A 14,861-nucleotide genomic window follows, 5' to 3' on the forward strand; every position below is an offset into this window, starting at 1 on the left:
CTCTCCTTTCACTATGTAGGTTGCAGGGATCAAACTCCAATGGCCAGACTTAGCAGTAATTATTTTTACCCAGGAAGCCATCTTTCCTGCCCCCTTATTTGACTTTTTATAGCTCTCCAATCTCACTATTGCAGGCAGATGGATGGTCAGATCCAGAAGCAACAATGTTGAAGCAATATGGGAACAGAGAAATAAGTCCTCTGATTAGTAGTGAGTTAGGATCACAGATGTCTTCGTGTAGGTGGCTCTTGCCCCTCCCCAGGAATGCTTTCATTATCTAGAATTCCCATAAGTCAGGTTTTTCTGCATGGGTGTAACCCTACACCTATGTTTCCTAGGTTTACAAACTCTACTTAGAAATGCTTTGGGTGGACGGAGTCCAGAAGGTGTTCAGACATATTCTTATAGTGGGGTTCATGTACTTCTCTCTTTCTTGAGAAACTTCAAGAGGTAGGATATCTGCAAAGGAGAGATTGTGAGGAGGAGAAAGGGAGATTGGTGTTAGTCATGAATGGTGATGAAATGCAAAGTTCATCCAAGTCAAAAGAAATTCGTTCTGAAGATCATTCAGAAAACTAAAAGGCTATCTGGGTACTCTAGCTAGTGGCAAGGTATTAAGTTAAGCAGAGCCTGCTAGTCTGTCTCCTCCCTTACCGTTATCTTTCCCAAGATTTTGAGCCAGTCAGTGGAACTAGTTAGAGAATTGTCAAAGTTGACTGGTTCTGAGACCTACCCAAGCAGTGCATGATAACCTCGTCTGAGAGAGAAGCTAAGAACTGTGTGCTGAGTTTGGAGTTTGCTGGAACCATGAGCAAGGGCTGGCATGTGTATTATTATAAACAAAGAGTGGTTTGATCCAATTTAAGGGAGAGCAGAAAGCTGGCTGTGTTTTCCTACATCCTTATCTTCTGGGAAAATCAGAAGCAGAAGCTGTTGAAAGGACATATTTCCTGGTGAGTGACTCCAAGATTACCCTGACTCTGCTGTCCTTGGGGCAGCATTTGACATGTTTGATTCTCAGCTTTGCTTGAATTCTCAGTAAATTCAAGGCAACAGAGGGACAGTATGAAACAAAATGGCATCCACTTTGACTTGATTGGAATTGTCTGCTTGCAAATTGCTAGTGTCAAGTACAGGGACCTCTGGGGGTAAAACATACAATTGTTATTCACTATGTATCGATAAAAATGAGTTTTGAAAATCATTTTCTCTGAAAGTATTCATTCCTTTCTGCTCCATAGAGTCTGAAAATTCAGCAAAATTGCAGAGATGTGACGAGAGTGGCTAATTGAAGCTGGGAAAATAGTAAGGGAAGAGAGTCGTGCTCTTTCTTCTGCTTGGAGGAAACCTTGCAATATACCATCCTGCAGAAATGTGGGGAAAGGTGACCAGTTCTCCCAAAGGAGTGTATTAGGACAGGAATGGCTACTGTGACACCATGAAAGAATGGGGTATTCTGAGGAGATACATCTGGTCTCATAAATAAGTACTACAGAATAGTCTAGTGTGCCCAAAATAAAGGTGGAAATGGAGCCAGTGGAGTTGGACATACTTTGTAGAGGGTGATAAAGCAGATTTTTGTATTGGAAGGGTTACTAAACTGGTTCTTTTTGGAAACAATTACATTTTCCACAGATGCTAAGTTCAATCCGAGTTTATTTTATGAACAGCTCTTAAAATCTCTCAGATTTCTGCCCTGATTTCCTTTTTCTGCTCTGTGCTTCTCCTGACCATAGCAAGCTCCCTTGGCTTTGTCGGTTCTGGGGGCTTTGTCTCTGAGATGATAATGTATTCATAATATTATGCGGACAAAAAAAAATCTGGTCCAGAACTCGAGAAGCTGTAGTGCCAGCATCTCAGTGTGGTTCTGTATTAACTTGGTTAATTTCCACTTGTTATTTTCTGAAACTAAAGAGTTTTGGCTAAATACCATATACACAAGTTGGTGTGTGGCTTAAAATCATTATATAGATATTATATGTATTACCATGCTCTAATTTTATCATTTTCTAATTTTTTTAAAAATTATTCATTTATTTTATGTATATGAGTACACTGTAGCTGTCTTGAGACACACCAGAAGAGGGAATTAAACTTAGATCATCTGGAAGAGCAGTCAGTACTCTCAACCACTGAGCCACCTCTCTAGTCCCTAAATGTTTTATCTATATGTGTCTTCCCATCTTGTCTTAAAAGTCTTTGATTTTTGACACTCTAGCATTTCCCAGAGAGAGAGAGAGAGAGAGAGAGAGAGAGAGAGAGAGAGAGAGAGAGAGAGAGAGAGAGAGAGAGAAAGTTAAGATACAGTGAAGTATCGGTCTTAAGATGCCTACTGTGTGTGCTATTTTTGCTTGGATAGTTTATCACTATTTTCCTATTATTTGGGCAATCAGTTTAGATTCTGAGGTAAGACTGAAATGGCGGCCATCAGTTGACAACACCAAGGGGTCTAACAAGTATACCTTGATTTTCTTCATCAGGAAAGATTATTCGACTAGACTCAGGTTACTGCTCTAGCATGGGGTATTCCTTGGTTCGTATGGTACAGGGACATTCTCAACAGTAGACATTCTTCTCCTCCCTTTCCCTCCCTTCCCTTCCCTTTCCCTTCCTTCCCCTCTCTTTCCCTCCCCTTCCCTCCCCTCTTCTTCTGCTCTCTCTTCTCTCTCTCCCTCTTTGAGGACATCAAACTCACAAAAGTCTTTCTGCCTATGCCTCCAGAGTACGGGAGTTCAAGAGCTGTACCTCCTGGCAGGAGACACAATTTAAAGAACACCTCCCAGTTTCACTTGTCTTCACCAGCTTGTTTGCTTCTGTTGCCTCCTTTGACAGTCTCTCCTCTTCCCTGACCTATGCATTGACACCAAAGGTTCAGCTTCCTCAGCTCACAACTCAAGGATGCTTCTAGGATACAACCATGTCATGAAAATAAAAGCACATTGAGAGAGTTTGTCAAGGAAAAACAAGAAATGAGCCCTGCTGTCAAAGGGCTTTCCATCTGGTAGATGTAACATCCACAGTAAAAGACAGCCTGCGCATAGACGGAAGAGTCGGTATAGGAAAAATTCTATGTGAGGGGCCCGAGACAAGGAAGCAGGACGTATTTATTTCCTTTGTGCTTAGCTCGAGTCACCTCCGTAGTCCCAGGAACTTGCAAATATTTCTAGTTCATAGTTCAGGAATACGATGTTGCCAGACATCTATGCTTTAGGTCCTGTGCGGTTACATGTACAGAAGTGAAACTGGGCTGAGAAAGTATGACTTGGAAGTTCCTGTTATCCCTGGGCAGAATAAGAGAGACCACGTTGAAAGGAAGCTGGTTGTGAATCTCAAAGCCAGACAGAATTGATAGATACAAGTGGGAACCCATATAGGTGGTGGGGCGTAACGTGCAGTGTAGACAGCATGCGCTGCAGAGCAGAACACGGGTTGTAGAGTAAAGAAGGGAGGGATGTCACTACAGTACAGGTTGGGTTAGGAGCAGAGTATCATGGGCCTCGTTTTCCAAGTTGAGTTTGGAATAAGCCATGGAAGAGGAGTGATATGACCACAAGATGACCTTCATTGGGCTGGAGAGATGGCTCAGTGGTTAAGAACACTGACTGATCTTCCAGAGGTCCCGAGTTCAATTCTCAGCAACCACATCACAACCATCTGTAATGGGATCTGGTGCCCTCTTCTGGTGTATTTGAAAATAGCTACAGTGTCCTCAAGTACATTAAATAAATTAATCTTTTTTAAAAAGGCGATGACATTCAAGAGAGCTTGTGGTCATCAAGGTACTCAGAACTGGTGCACAGTGCATTACACTTTTACATATTCACAGTTGTCCTGAGGAGAAGGCCCTCTTTTGTGTGTGAGAGCAACTGTGTTCCTACATGCGCTCATTTGTGCTGGCCTCTAGAGGCCAGGGAACAGCCTCAGGTGTCCTTTTTCAGGCATCATTTCCTTTATTTTTAATGAGACAGAGCCTCTTACTGATACTCACAAAATATGCTCAGCTTGCTGACCAGCAAACCAAGGCTCCACACCTCCAGAAGAGAGGTTACAACCACATGCCATCTTGCCCATCTTTTCCCTATGTGGGTCGTAGGGATGGAACTAACGTTCTTATCCTTGCAAAGCAAAAACTTTATTGACAGATATATCCTCAGACAAACATCCTTAATGTCATCTCCGTATTCCAGACAGGAAATCTCTGAAAGGGTTAAGTAATGATCAGGATGGATAGTCATGTGCTGGGATGTGACGTGGGTGGATACCACTCTAGTATTGTCTCTTTATGATAGAGTATTTGATAACAGCCCAGCAGCCAACTTGGAGCAGTTTTCATTCTCTATCAAATTAATTTACAATGTTTTCACATATGTGAATGATACATAGCCACCTTTCTTCTCTCTAGCTCCTTCCAAGTCTTCCTGCTCTGTCCCCTCTCAAATTCATGGCCTCTTTGTCTTTATTATTGCTACAAATATATATGAATAAACATATAAATACCACCTGCTGGGTCTGTTTGGTTTTGGTTATATGCGTGTGTTTTCGGGTTGACCACTTGGTATTGGACAACCACTTAGGAGCTCCATCCTGAGGAGGACTAATTCTGTTTCTCAGCAGTCATTAATTACCTATAGGTCTTCATCTAAAGTTGGGGTCCTATGACTTTTCCCTTATCCATGTTGGAATATTAATTGGTGTCATTGTTCATGTATTGTACAGTCAACTATATTGTAGAGAGTTCATGGCTGTAGCTTCCCCGTCATGTCTAGAAGATACATTTTTGAAGTCCTGGTCCTCTGGCTCTTAAAATATTTCTGTCCCCTCTTCTGTGTTGCTCCCCGAGCTTTAGCTGTAGGGATTATTTTGGAGATGCACCATATCAATAGGACTGGGCATCCCATGACCAACTGTTCTCTACATTTGACTAGGTACATTGTAGCTTTCTGTTGGTCTCAGTCTGCTACAAATGGAAGTTTCAATCTATGTTACTGGGTACCTTACAACAGCCCAGTAAACAACTTGGGAAGTGCTTCTTTGTCGTGTGTGATAGCTCATATGTCTAGGCCTGAACTTAGCATCAGTGCTGGTTAAGAAGATGTGAGAGCAGTTGTCTGAAACCTCCTTGCCTAGGGCCTGATGCCAGGACTGAACCTGCGACCCTCTGTCTTCTCTGTAGTTGAAGTTTCTCAAGCAAGCTGACATTCTGTGGCTTACATGGGAGTCCATGGGAGTATCACGCACAACATTGCTTTCAAATTCCTTAGCCTAGCCTTTCATTTTGTTGCTAAGCAAGTACGGATTGATTTAGTCTTATGAACATTGAGGTCTCCTGTGCTTGGCGTAAATTACTTTTGAGATGGTTCTAGAAAACTCCCAGGTATTGGTAAGTGTCACATCTTTTAATTACTGGAGTTGAGACAAGGAGGTTCCCTGAAGGTCAGTTGTTGATGAGTTATTGTCTTTCTGGAAGCATCTTTATTCTTTAAGTGAGCACCCTTTCCTGCTTTGCTATATTGGGAGTTGTGTCATAGAACATTTTAGGGGGAGGGTCTTTATTTTGTAAAGGGCATGCATGCATTTCTACTCTATGCTTTGGTGCACAGTTAAACGAACGTATAGTGAGGATATGTTTAATGCTCTTGTGGTCATACTAGACAGTATGGCCCATTTCAATGACCTCTCTGTTCCATTTGCTGCAGGTGACAAGAAGTACATCATGGGGCCCAAGCTTTCCACTCTTGATGCCACTGTCTTTGGACACTTGGCACAGGCGATGTGGACCTTGCCAGGGACAAGACCGGAGCGGCTAATCAAAGGCAAGCAGTAATGCCCTTCATGTAGGAGTTGCAGGACTTGATGGGTGGGTAGCCGCATGGAGAGATGGGTACAGCGAGAACCAGTGACGCCCTCAGTTCTGTGTCCCCAGCATGGAGAGATGGGTGCAGTGAGAACCAGTGACGCCCTCAGTTCTCAGCATGCAACTAATTTTGTATCCATGCCTTTTGGGGCTTTCGCTCTCTTGGTAGAAGCATTGCCAAGAGAGCAGCAAGAAAGCACCTAGATAATTTAGGACTATTCCAAAGGCAGGAATGGGAGTGGCCTGGGCAGGGAAGTTTTCTGTGGTAGCTTTGGAACAAACAACCAGGACACACTTGGCAAATGAGTATGGTAAGGTGAATTTTAGTTCTTTGGTTTTAGCTGTTGACAGAGCCATGTAGGCTGCTCTTAGAAGGGCTTGACATAGTAAGAAATTCTCCATAATTTAGATGAAGACGAAGACAGACTGAATATCAGCACTTCTTAAATGTGGTGGGTCAGTGAGGTGGCAGAGCAGGTAAAGTCACCTGCTACAAATCCTGACACCCAGTGTGCTGTCTCAGGAACCTACAGAGAAGAAGAGAACCAATTCCTGCAGGTTGTTGCTGACCTTACTTATGCCATGGTAAATAGATAAGTATAATAAAAATAGAGTCACACTGTAGCTATATAAATATATATATATATATATCAAATATTACACATTTAACTGGAGAAGATTAAAAAAGATTTTTTTAATATGAGAAATGTAATCTAGGCGTGGTGACTCACACCTGTAGTCCCAGAATATTCAGGCCCAGGGCCAGAGAGTGGTGGGCTCAAGGTAGCCTGAGCATGTGGTGAGATCCTGTCCCCCAGACACAAACATGCAACAAACAAGCAGTCAAACAAACACATCCGTGACTTCATCATTCACAGAGAACTGTTGATATTGTACTATGTATTTTCATGTTTTATCAATTACCACTGTGTATGCACTTTAAAAGGCTGGAACCATGATGCCAATACTGTTATAACCTGAAGTTTTAAAATAAATGGTGCATTTTAGTCTTCCCTTGTTATTAAATATTCCTGAAGGATGAATTTAATAGTTGTATAATGTCCTATACTTTTTCTATATTGTCATTTATCCAATTAGTACTGTTTTGTATTTATGGGTTATTTAAGATATTTTTGTTAGTATTCTTTTTTAAGACTTAAAATTTTTGTGCACATGTGTGTTCATGCATGTGTGTGAGATATCTTACTGGTGCCTGGGCATGCATGTGCACGTGTGTATGAAGGCTCACAGGGGACAGTAGTATCTTCCTCTCTCACTTCCCACTCTATTTCTTTTTGGAGACAGGTCTCTAACTGAACTTCACTAGGCGAGGCTGGCTGGTCAGGAAACACTGGAGTGGCAGACACACACCTCCATGTCTATAGTTTCCATGAGTCCTGGGGATCTGAACTCAGGGCCTCAGGGTTACCATGGCAAACACTTCACTCACTGAAGAAGTCTCTCTCCAGCCCCCTCCCCTTACTGTAAATCAGTGTTCTGTAGTGAATATTACTGTATATATGCCCTCAGCCTTTCCCTCCTTATTCCCTGAGCTAAGTCCTAGGTGGGGATCGCTATGTCGAAGGATCGATGCTTCAGACTTTATGATTTCTAGCAAGGCCAGACCATTTTCTGCATCTATGAGCAATGTCTGAAAGCCTCTTCAATTTTATTTCTTTGATTAGGCTTTAACTGTAATTTGCCTTAAAATTTTGACCGTTTTTGTAATCTATATTATCAGTAACAGTCTTTCTGCATTTTTATTGGCATGTACTAGGTAACATTTTCTGTTGTTTATTTATTTACTTAGTGTGTGTGATGCATATGAACAGGGACATGTGGTAAATGTGAGGAGATCAGAGGACAACTTATAGGAGTTGGTCCTCTTTCTATTAATGTGGGTTTTGGAGATCAAACTCAGGGTTGATAACACTTACCTGCCGAGCAATCCCACCAACCCTTATTAAGTCATTTTCTATGGTGTGTGTGTGTGTGTGTGTGTGTGTGTGTGTGTGTGTGTGTGTGTGTTGCCACTGGTCCCATGTTCGGCAAATATTTACTGGTAATGACCCAGGACAGGTTGGAGTTAATGCTGGGGGATGCTGCAGGCCTTTCCTTCATCCTCATTCTTATCGAGCACCATTGATCTTGGAGAAAGTTAATCTTGGATTTTGGGTCTGGGTGACAGTGTTTCTAGTGTCAATGAAAATGTTCACGGAAATTTTTGATTATTATAGATATTAAGTTGACACAGGAAGAACACTGGTTACTCTTTTTTTTCTTTTTCCTTGAAAAGGCAGTTGAGGGTATTTCCGCTTGGGAAATTCCAAAAGAAGACTCTATTCTAGGATTGCCTTCTGGGTAGGGGAACTTTCAGCTTTCGAGTTGTCTGAGAGTGTCACTTTAGTTTTTTTTTTTTTTTGTTTTTTTTTTTAATTGGTTCAATCTTCAAATTAGACAGTAATACCTAATGGCTGCCAGTTGAATTACAAAAGAGTGGGGTAAACTGTATGGCTGTCCTCTTTATTGATGTCCACTGTCACTCCCACAGAATAACCGATGTAGAAGAGTTAATGTAGGCTCTTTATCTTCAGGCACAAATTCATAGATTCATGGTTCTGGTTTGTTTAAACAGTGGGCAGTGCCGTGTGTATTACTCTGCGGCTTACTTTTAACTTACTAGAATGCTTTAACAGTGGTACAACTTTCTATAGAAGAGGTAATTTATTCAGTCAGTGCCTATTGATGGATGCCAGCCTGTTGTGGTTTGCCCTGGAGTTATCTGTATTTTGATGCTAATTCCACTGCCCCAAGGATGGCTGCTAGTCACGTACTCAGGACTCAGGTGATTTCACCAGAACCTTCTCCCCATTTAATTTGCAAAATACAGGTGAGGACAAGTACAGGATAGAACAAAGCCTATGGGAAGAGGAGGAGACTGGGAGAGAGAGGCATGGGCGACACAACTGGGAAGCTGAGGTTAAGATTCACGTTGTACCTTTACAGGTTGTTAAGAATGTTCTTTTTTTATTTTATTTTATTTATTTATTTTTTTTATTAACTTGAGTATTTCTTATTTACATTTCGAGTGTTATTCCCTTTCCCGGTTTCCGGGCCAACATCCCCCTAACCCCTCCCCCTCCCCTTCTTTATGGGTGTTCCCCTCCCCATCCTCCCCCCATTGCCGCCCTCCCCCCAACAATCACGTTCACTGGGGGTTCAGTTGTTAAGAATGTTCTTAAGGGATGGATGTGTACAGGGCTTTGTACCTTTAGGTAGGCAATTATATCTTATCAATTGATTCAGAGGTTATTGTGTTGTGTGTTTTTCTTGTGGAGATTTGAGTTGGGAGAGTGTGTGGCAGCAGAGACACTGGGCCGCCACAGAATTGGGATGTGTGTTTCAGACAAGATATCTAGCAGGTATCTTGGAACACTGCGGTGCCAGACCTAGCAGGGTAAAGACAGCATTTTATTTTTTATATTTTTACAACACCCATCTTTCCTTTTCTCCTCTTGCCATCTTCTCTTCCTGTCCTGATATGTAACACTCACGTGCACATAACCTTATCTACTGATAAGGCAACAGTTATACACACTTAGAGTTTCAATAGACAATATCAAATTATGTTCCAAAGTAGCAACTAACCCTTTGCTGGCCATATAGTGCTGTGTATGGCTTCTATATCCTCATCGGTATTAGATGATACCACACTAATCTTTAACCGTTTATACTCTACAGAGCATAAAATTGTTATCTGATGGCTGAGTGTGCCTTGAAGGAAAACAGTTTTTCTATTCGTGAAGTTTACATATTTAGCACAGGCATTTATGTTTATACAGCGTTTCTCTGTCTGTCTGTCTGTCTCTCTCTGTGTCTCTCTGTCTCTCTGTCTCTGTCTCTCTGTCTCTGTCTCTCTGTCTCTCTCTCTCTCTGTCTCTCTCTCTCTCTCTCTCTCTCTCTCTCTCTTTCTCTCTCTCCTCACAACCAACATCTGTTTCTGCTGCCCACATTTAGTTTTAAACATGTCCTCTGATGGGAAACTTGGCCATGGGAAGGAGAGCCCAGCAAGGCAAATGTAGAGCCCAGGTCTAGATGTTCACTCTTTGTTTTGTATCTTTTGAGAGTCAGAATGTGATGCGTAGGCTCCCGGTCCTTGCTCATCAAGGCAAACCCTCTTGTCTGTCCAATAGAATTACCACTTCTCCCACCGTAGCTCACAACTGTTAGGGGACAGCTCCTTTGTTTTCATCATTCCAGCAAAAAACAATATTGGCCCACGACAAATAGTGAAAATGATTACATCCCAGGCCAGTCTCTCTCATGAGATGAGGATCATGGTGGGAACTGAGGACGGTGGGAGTTCATATGAGCTCAGTAGCGGGGTAAAGCTCTTTAATGCTGTCTTGTTCACAAGGGACCATGTCAAAGTAGACACATGCGATTAGTAATCTTCATGATCTCACACATTAATGCCACACCAGTAAAGGACAACTCCTTTCCCTCTCTTACCCCCTTTCTATTTCTTCTCATTTTTCTATGTCTCCCTCCTCTTCTCCCCTCCCACTTTTTTTTTTTTTCTTTTTTTGGTCAGTGTCAGGAATGAAGCCCAAGGTACCTCTCCTTATGGCTGGGACAGTGCTTTTTAATTGGGCCATGTCTGCAGCCCTCCTTTTGCAGTTATTTATTTATTTATTTATTTATTTATTTATTTATTTATCTATCTATCTTTTGTTTGACTTTTATATTTAGAAACAAAGTCTTATTAAGTTGTTCATGATACCCTTGAACTCACCCTTGTGGCCCAGATGTCTTAGTCACTATTCTATTGCTGTGAAGAGACACCATGACCAAGGCAACTCTTATGAAAGAAAGCATTTAATTTAGGGCTGGCTTACTGCTCCTGAGGCTTAGTGCAGCAGGAGTCAGGGGACAGGAGGCAGGAGGAGGCAGGAGGAGGCAGGGGGCAGGGGGTAGGGGGCAGGGGGCAGGGGACAGGAGGCAGGTCGCTGGAGAAGTGCCTGAGAACTACATCCTGATCTGCAAGCAGAGAGAAAGCCTGGAACTGGCATGGACTTATGAATGACACCTCAAAGCCCAGCCCCAGTGACACACTTCCTCCAACAAGGCCACACCTAATATTTCCAGTTCTTTTAAATTAGTGACATTCTGTGATGACTAAACATTTAAATATGGGAGCCTATGAGGGCCATTCTCATTCAAACTTCTGCACCAGGCATACCTTGGCCTGCCTCAGGCTCTCAAACAGCTGGGACTGTAGGCCTGTACCATTAGGGTAAGATTCTCATTCTCCAGGGCTCCCTTGAGGCAGCTCCTGGGGATGGATTTGATTAAGCTGAAGAGAGCCATCTGGGACGTCCAATGTCTCTCTTTTTTTGTGAGTTCTTTCCTCTTTCTTGCTGTGGCCATGACATTGGTTTATAGTTCTCAGTTCCCTGTGATTATCAGAGGTAGCTGGAAGATATCCCATGCCTCCCCCGAAGGAGAAAGGACTGTAACTTAAGCAATCTTGAGCAAGGGAACAAAGTTCCCTTGTTCTTAAGGGAACAAGAATGCTCATGTCTCAGCTTCTGCCTCCTCAGCATGAGCATAAATATCCCTTCAGAAGACAACGTCTTAAGTCACGTGGACCACACTATCGCGATTTAAGAATAAAGTGCCAAGCTCAACCAGTAGAAGACCGAAGGCTTGCAGGTCCCTGAAGCAGGGCCCCTGTGTTGTCATGCTTGTAGAGGGAGTGACAATTTCAGGAAAACACCATTCAGGTTCTGGAAGGTTTTCATGACACGGGACAATAATTCATGACGATGTTACATGGGGTAGCAGGTAACAACACTTTAGATAAATAGAAAAGACGAATTAAATTAAAATGAGAGTTGTGATCACCTTGGATGGGTGACCTGGTAAGAGCTCTTTTTTTCTGTTTGTGTTTATACAATTTCTATCCACAGGCTGGTAGCCTTCTGAATTATGTTATTTTCTTTAATAAAAGATAAGCCAGCGTAGTTAGACTCTAATCGACAGAGCCATCAGTGTAGAAACAAATCAGATGGCTGTGACAAGGGACTGGAGGAAATAATTAGAGTGTGGTGCATTCACATAATGCACTGGTGATGACTGTGGTTGCTGAACTGTGAAATTCAGAGGTCCTCGCGCTGTGTCGTTTAGAAGGAAAGGTCAGGCGGACGCTAGTGAGTGCTACTTTATGTAAATACTTGAAAGTATTTCTTTAAGAGTCTAAAAATGTTATTGAGAATGGGTTACTAGAAATTATTTATTGCGATTATCGAAATTTCCTACTTTTTTTTTAACTAAACATGGCTTACATGCATAATAAGTGGAATGTTTATATAGCTATAAAGATGCACAGTCTTCTTAGAGTAAGAGAGATGGTCAAATACTATTTATAAGCAACACTGCCATCTAGTGGGTCCAAGGCAAAAACTCAAGCAATTCCTTCATTTTTCTTTTGGAATTGGGAAACAGTGGACAGATACTATATCATATTTGCAGTTGTGTGTACAGCTGTGTAAATTAAAATATTTAAAAGAGCAAAGAGCATAAGTTTTGCTATGTGTGTTTGTAGGCACACTTATCTATAAGGACAATTCTGGACTGTTTATGGAAAATATAAGGCATAGTTTTTAATCTTTTTTAAAGTTTATTTTTTTTTTTGTTTTTTTTTTTTGTTTTTTCTTTTATTGAAATCAGATTCTTTGCTCATGCAATATATCCTGATTGTAGTTTCCCCTCCCTCTACTCCTTCCGGTTCCTTCTCATTTCTGCTCCCCTCTGGATCCTCACCCTTTCAATTTCTCATTAGAAAAGGACAGGCTTCTAGGAGACAACAGCCAAACAGGACAAAATAAAGTATAAGAAGATGAAGCAAAAACCATCACATTGAAGCTGGACATGGCAACCCAACAGGAGGAAAAGAGTCCTGACAGCAGGCACGAGAGTCAGAGGCTCACTTGTTCTCATATTCAGGAGTCCCGTGAAAATACAAAACTAAGAGCTGTGATACACACAGGCGACCTAGTGCAGACCCAGCAGGCCTCTGCTTGCTGCTTCAGTCTCTGTGACTTGATATGAACCTTGCTTGGTTGATTCAGAGGGCCTTTTGCAAGCTGCCCTTTGCTTCTGTCTGCTGTACAGCACACTGCCTTTTTCCATTCAGCCTGCTCATGCTTTAAAACCGTTTTTCTTATTTTAAAACCGTTTGCTGTGCACGTAAAAATCCAAATATTTTGACAGTATCTCTGTGAAAAAACAGTGTTAATGTCCACCTGGCTTCATTCTTCTATGATACCTGGGGGGCCCAGGGACAATGTCATGTCCCCTTCATATCCCAAGCTAGGTGGTTTTGTAAGTGAAAGCTATTCTTTTCCTCATAGTGCTTGAAGATGGGAAGTCCATGATTGTGGTGTGGAAGGCTTGGTGTCTTAGAGGCCCTGTTTCCTTGTTGACAGATGAAGTATCTCCTCACTAGACCCTCATAAAGCAGAAGGAACAAAACAAGCTGATTTTTGCTGTTGTTTGTTTGTTTTGTTGTTGTTTTTCTTTTTTGTTTTGTTTTTCATTATTCGTTTTACACCCCGATCACAGCCCCACCTCTTAGTCCCACCCTCGCAAGCCGCTCCCTTCACTACCCTCTCGCTTCTCCTCAGAATAGGGGAAGCCCGCCATGGGTACCAATCCACTCTGGCACATCCAAGCTGCAGCAGGACTAAGAGTATCCTTTCCTGTTGAGGCCAGACAAGGTAGCCCAGCTAGGGGAAGGGGATCCAAAGGCAGACAACGGAAACAGAGACAGCCCAATTCATTTATTAAAGGACCCACATGAAGACCAAACCGCACATCTGCTACTTATGTGTAGGGGGCCTAGGTCAGACCATGCATGCTCTTTGGCTGGTGGTTTATGTGAGCAAGCCCTCACAGGCCAGGTTAGTTGACTCTGTAGATTTTGTGATAGATATCCTTGACTTTCCCTTGGGAGTTTCCCATTCCTGGGGATGGGAAACCTAGGCATTCTGACCACAGCACTATTAGGTCATTGCATTTGAGGGCGCTAACTCTTGCTTCTCTGTCACACCGCAGGTGAGCTGATCAACCTTGCCATGTACTGCGAGAGGATCAGGAGGAAATTCTGGCCCGAATGGCACCATGACGATGACAACACCATCTATGAGTCTGAGGAGAGCAGCGAGGGCAGCAAGACTCACACACCTATGTTGGATTTTAGCTTTTACTCAAGGACAGAGACCTTTGAAGATGAGGGGGCTGAGAACAGTTTTTCCAGGACCCCAGACACGGATTTCACGGGACATTCTCTCTTTGACTCTGACGTGGACATGGATGACTACACAGAACACGAACAGTGCAAATGATGCCCCATCATGGACCATCTTCCTCAGGAGTCATCATTCCCTGGGGTCGGTCTGGTTTCCCAGATAGAAATCCATCTGAGCTGGGAGGAGATCTTCAAGCCTGGCCCAGTTTCAACATACCAACTGGACTATAAACCGCCTTATTTCTTTCTTCCTTTTTTTCTTTCTTTCTTTCTTTTTCTTTTCTTTTTTTTTTTTTTTTTGTACAAACAGAAACACAGAACCATTCAGATGGCTCCGTCTAAAATAGACAAAACAAATATCAGCATGGTACCTGAAATCCATTTTTGTTTTCATTAGAAAACCAATATTGTGTGGGAGGCAGGTACATGAGTGGGCTGTCAACTGGGTGATCGTATTGATCCTGTTGAACCGAGGACTTGGCCGTCAGATGGATTCTTGACCATCTCTCATCGACTGGGGTTTTAAGTAATGAGACATACCATCAGAAAAGACGTAGGAGCTTATGTCCCTTGGCTGCTGTTGTATTTTGTGTGTGTACTTGTATGTCGAGACAGAAGTCAAATGAAGTCCACCGATATTCAGTGGATGGCTGTTACGTGTGTGGCACTGAGTGGGGGTGCTATGCAACATGAGTT

General features: G+C 42.5%; 1 protein-coding gene across 1 annotated transcript in view; it reads left to right on the forward strand.

Annotated features, from left to right (window-relative positions):
• Faxc (failed axon connections homolog, metaxin like GST domain containing) overlaps window positions 1-14,535 on the forward strand; it is a 60,379-nt gene extending 45,844 nt beyond the window's left edge. The window contains 2 exon segments of the mRNA NM_001271065.1: window positions 5,697-5,813; window positions 13,973-14,535. Coding sequence (NP_001257994.1) covers window positions 5,697-5,813; window positions 13,973-14,262 — 407 coding nt within the window. The 3' untranslated portion in view covers window positions 14,263-14,535.
• Window positions 14,536-14,861: the final 326 nt, after the last annotated feature.

This window comes from Rattus norvegicus, chromosome 5 (genome assembly GCF_021556685.1).
Source record: "Rattus norvegicus strain SHRSP/BbbUtx chromosome 5, alternate assembly SHRSP_T2T, whole genome shotgun sequence".
NCBI classification, from domain to species: Eukaryota; Metazoa; Chordata; class Mammalia; order Rodentia; family Muridae; genus Rattus; species Rattus norvegicus.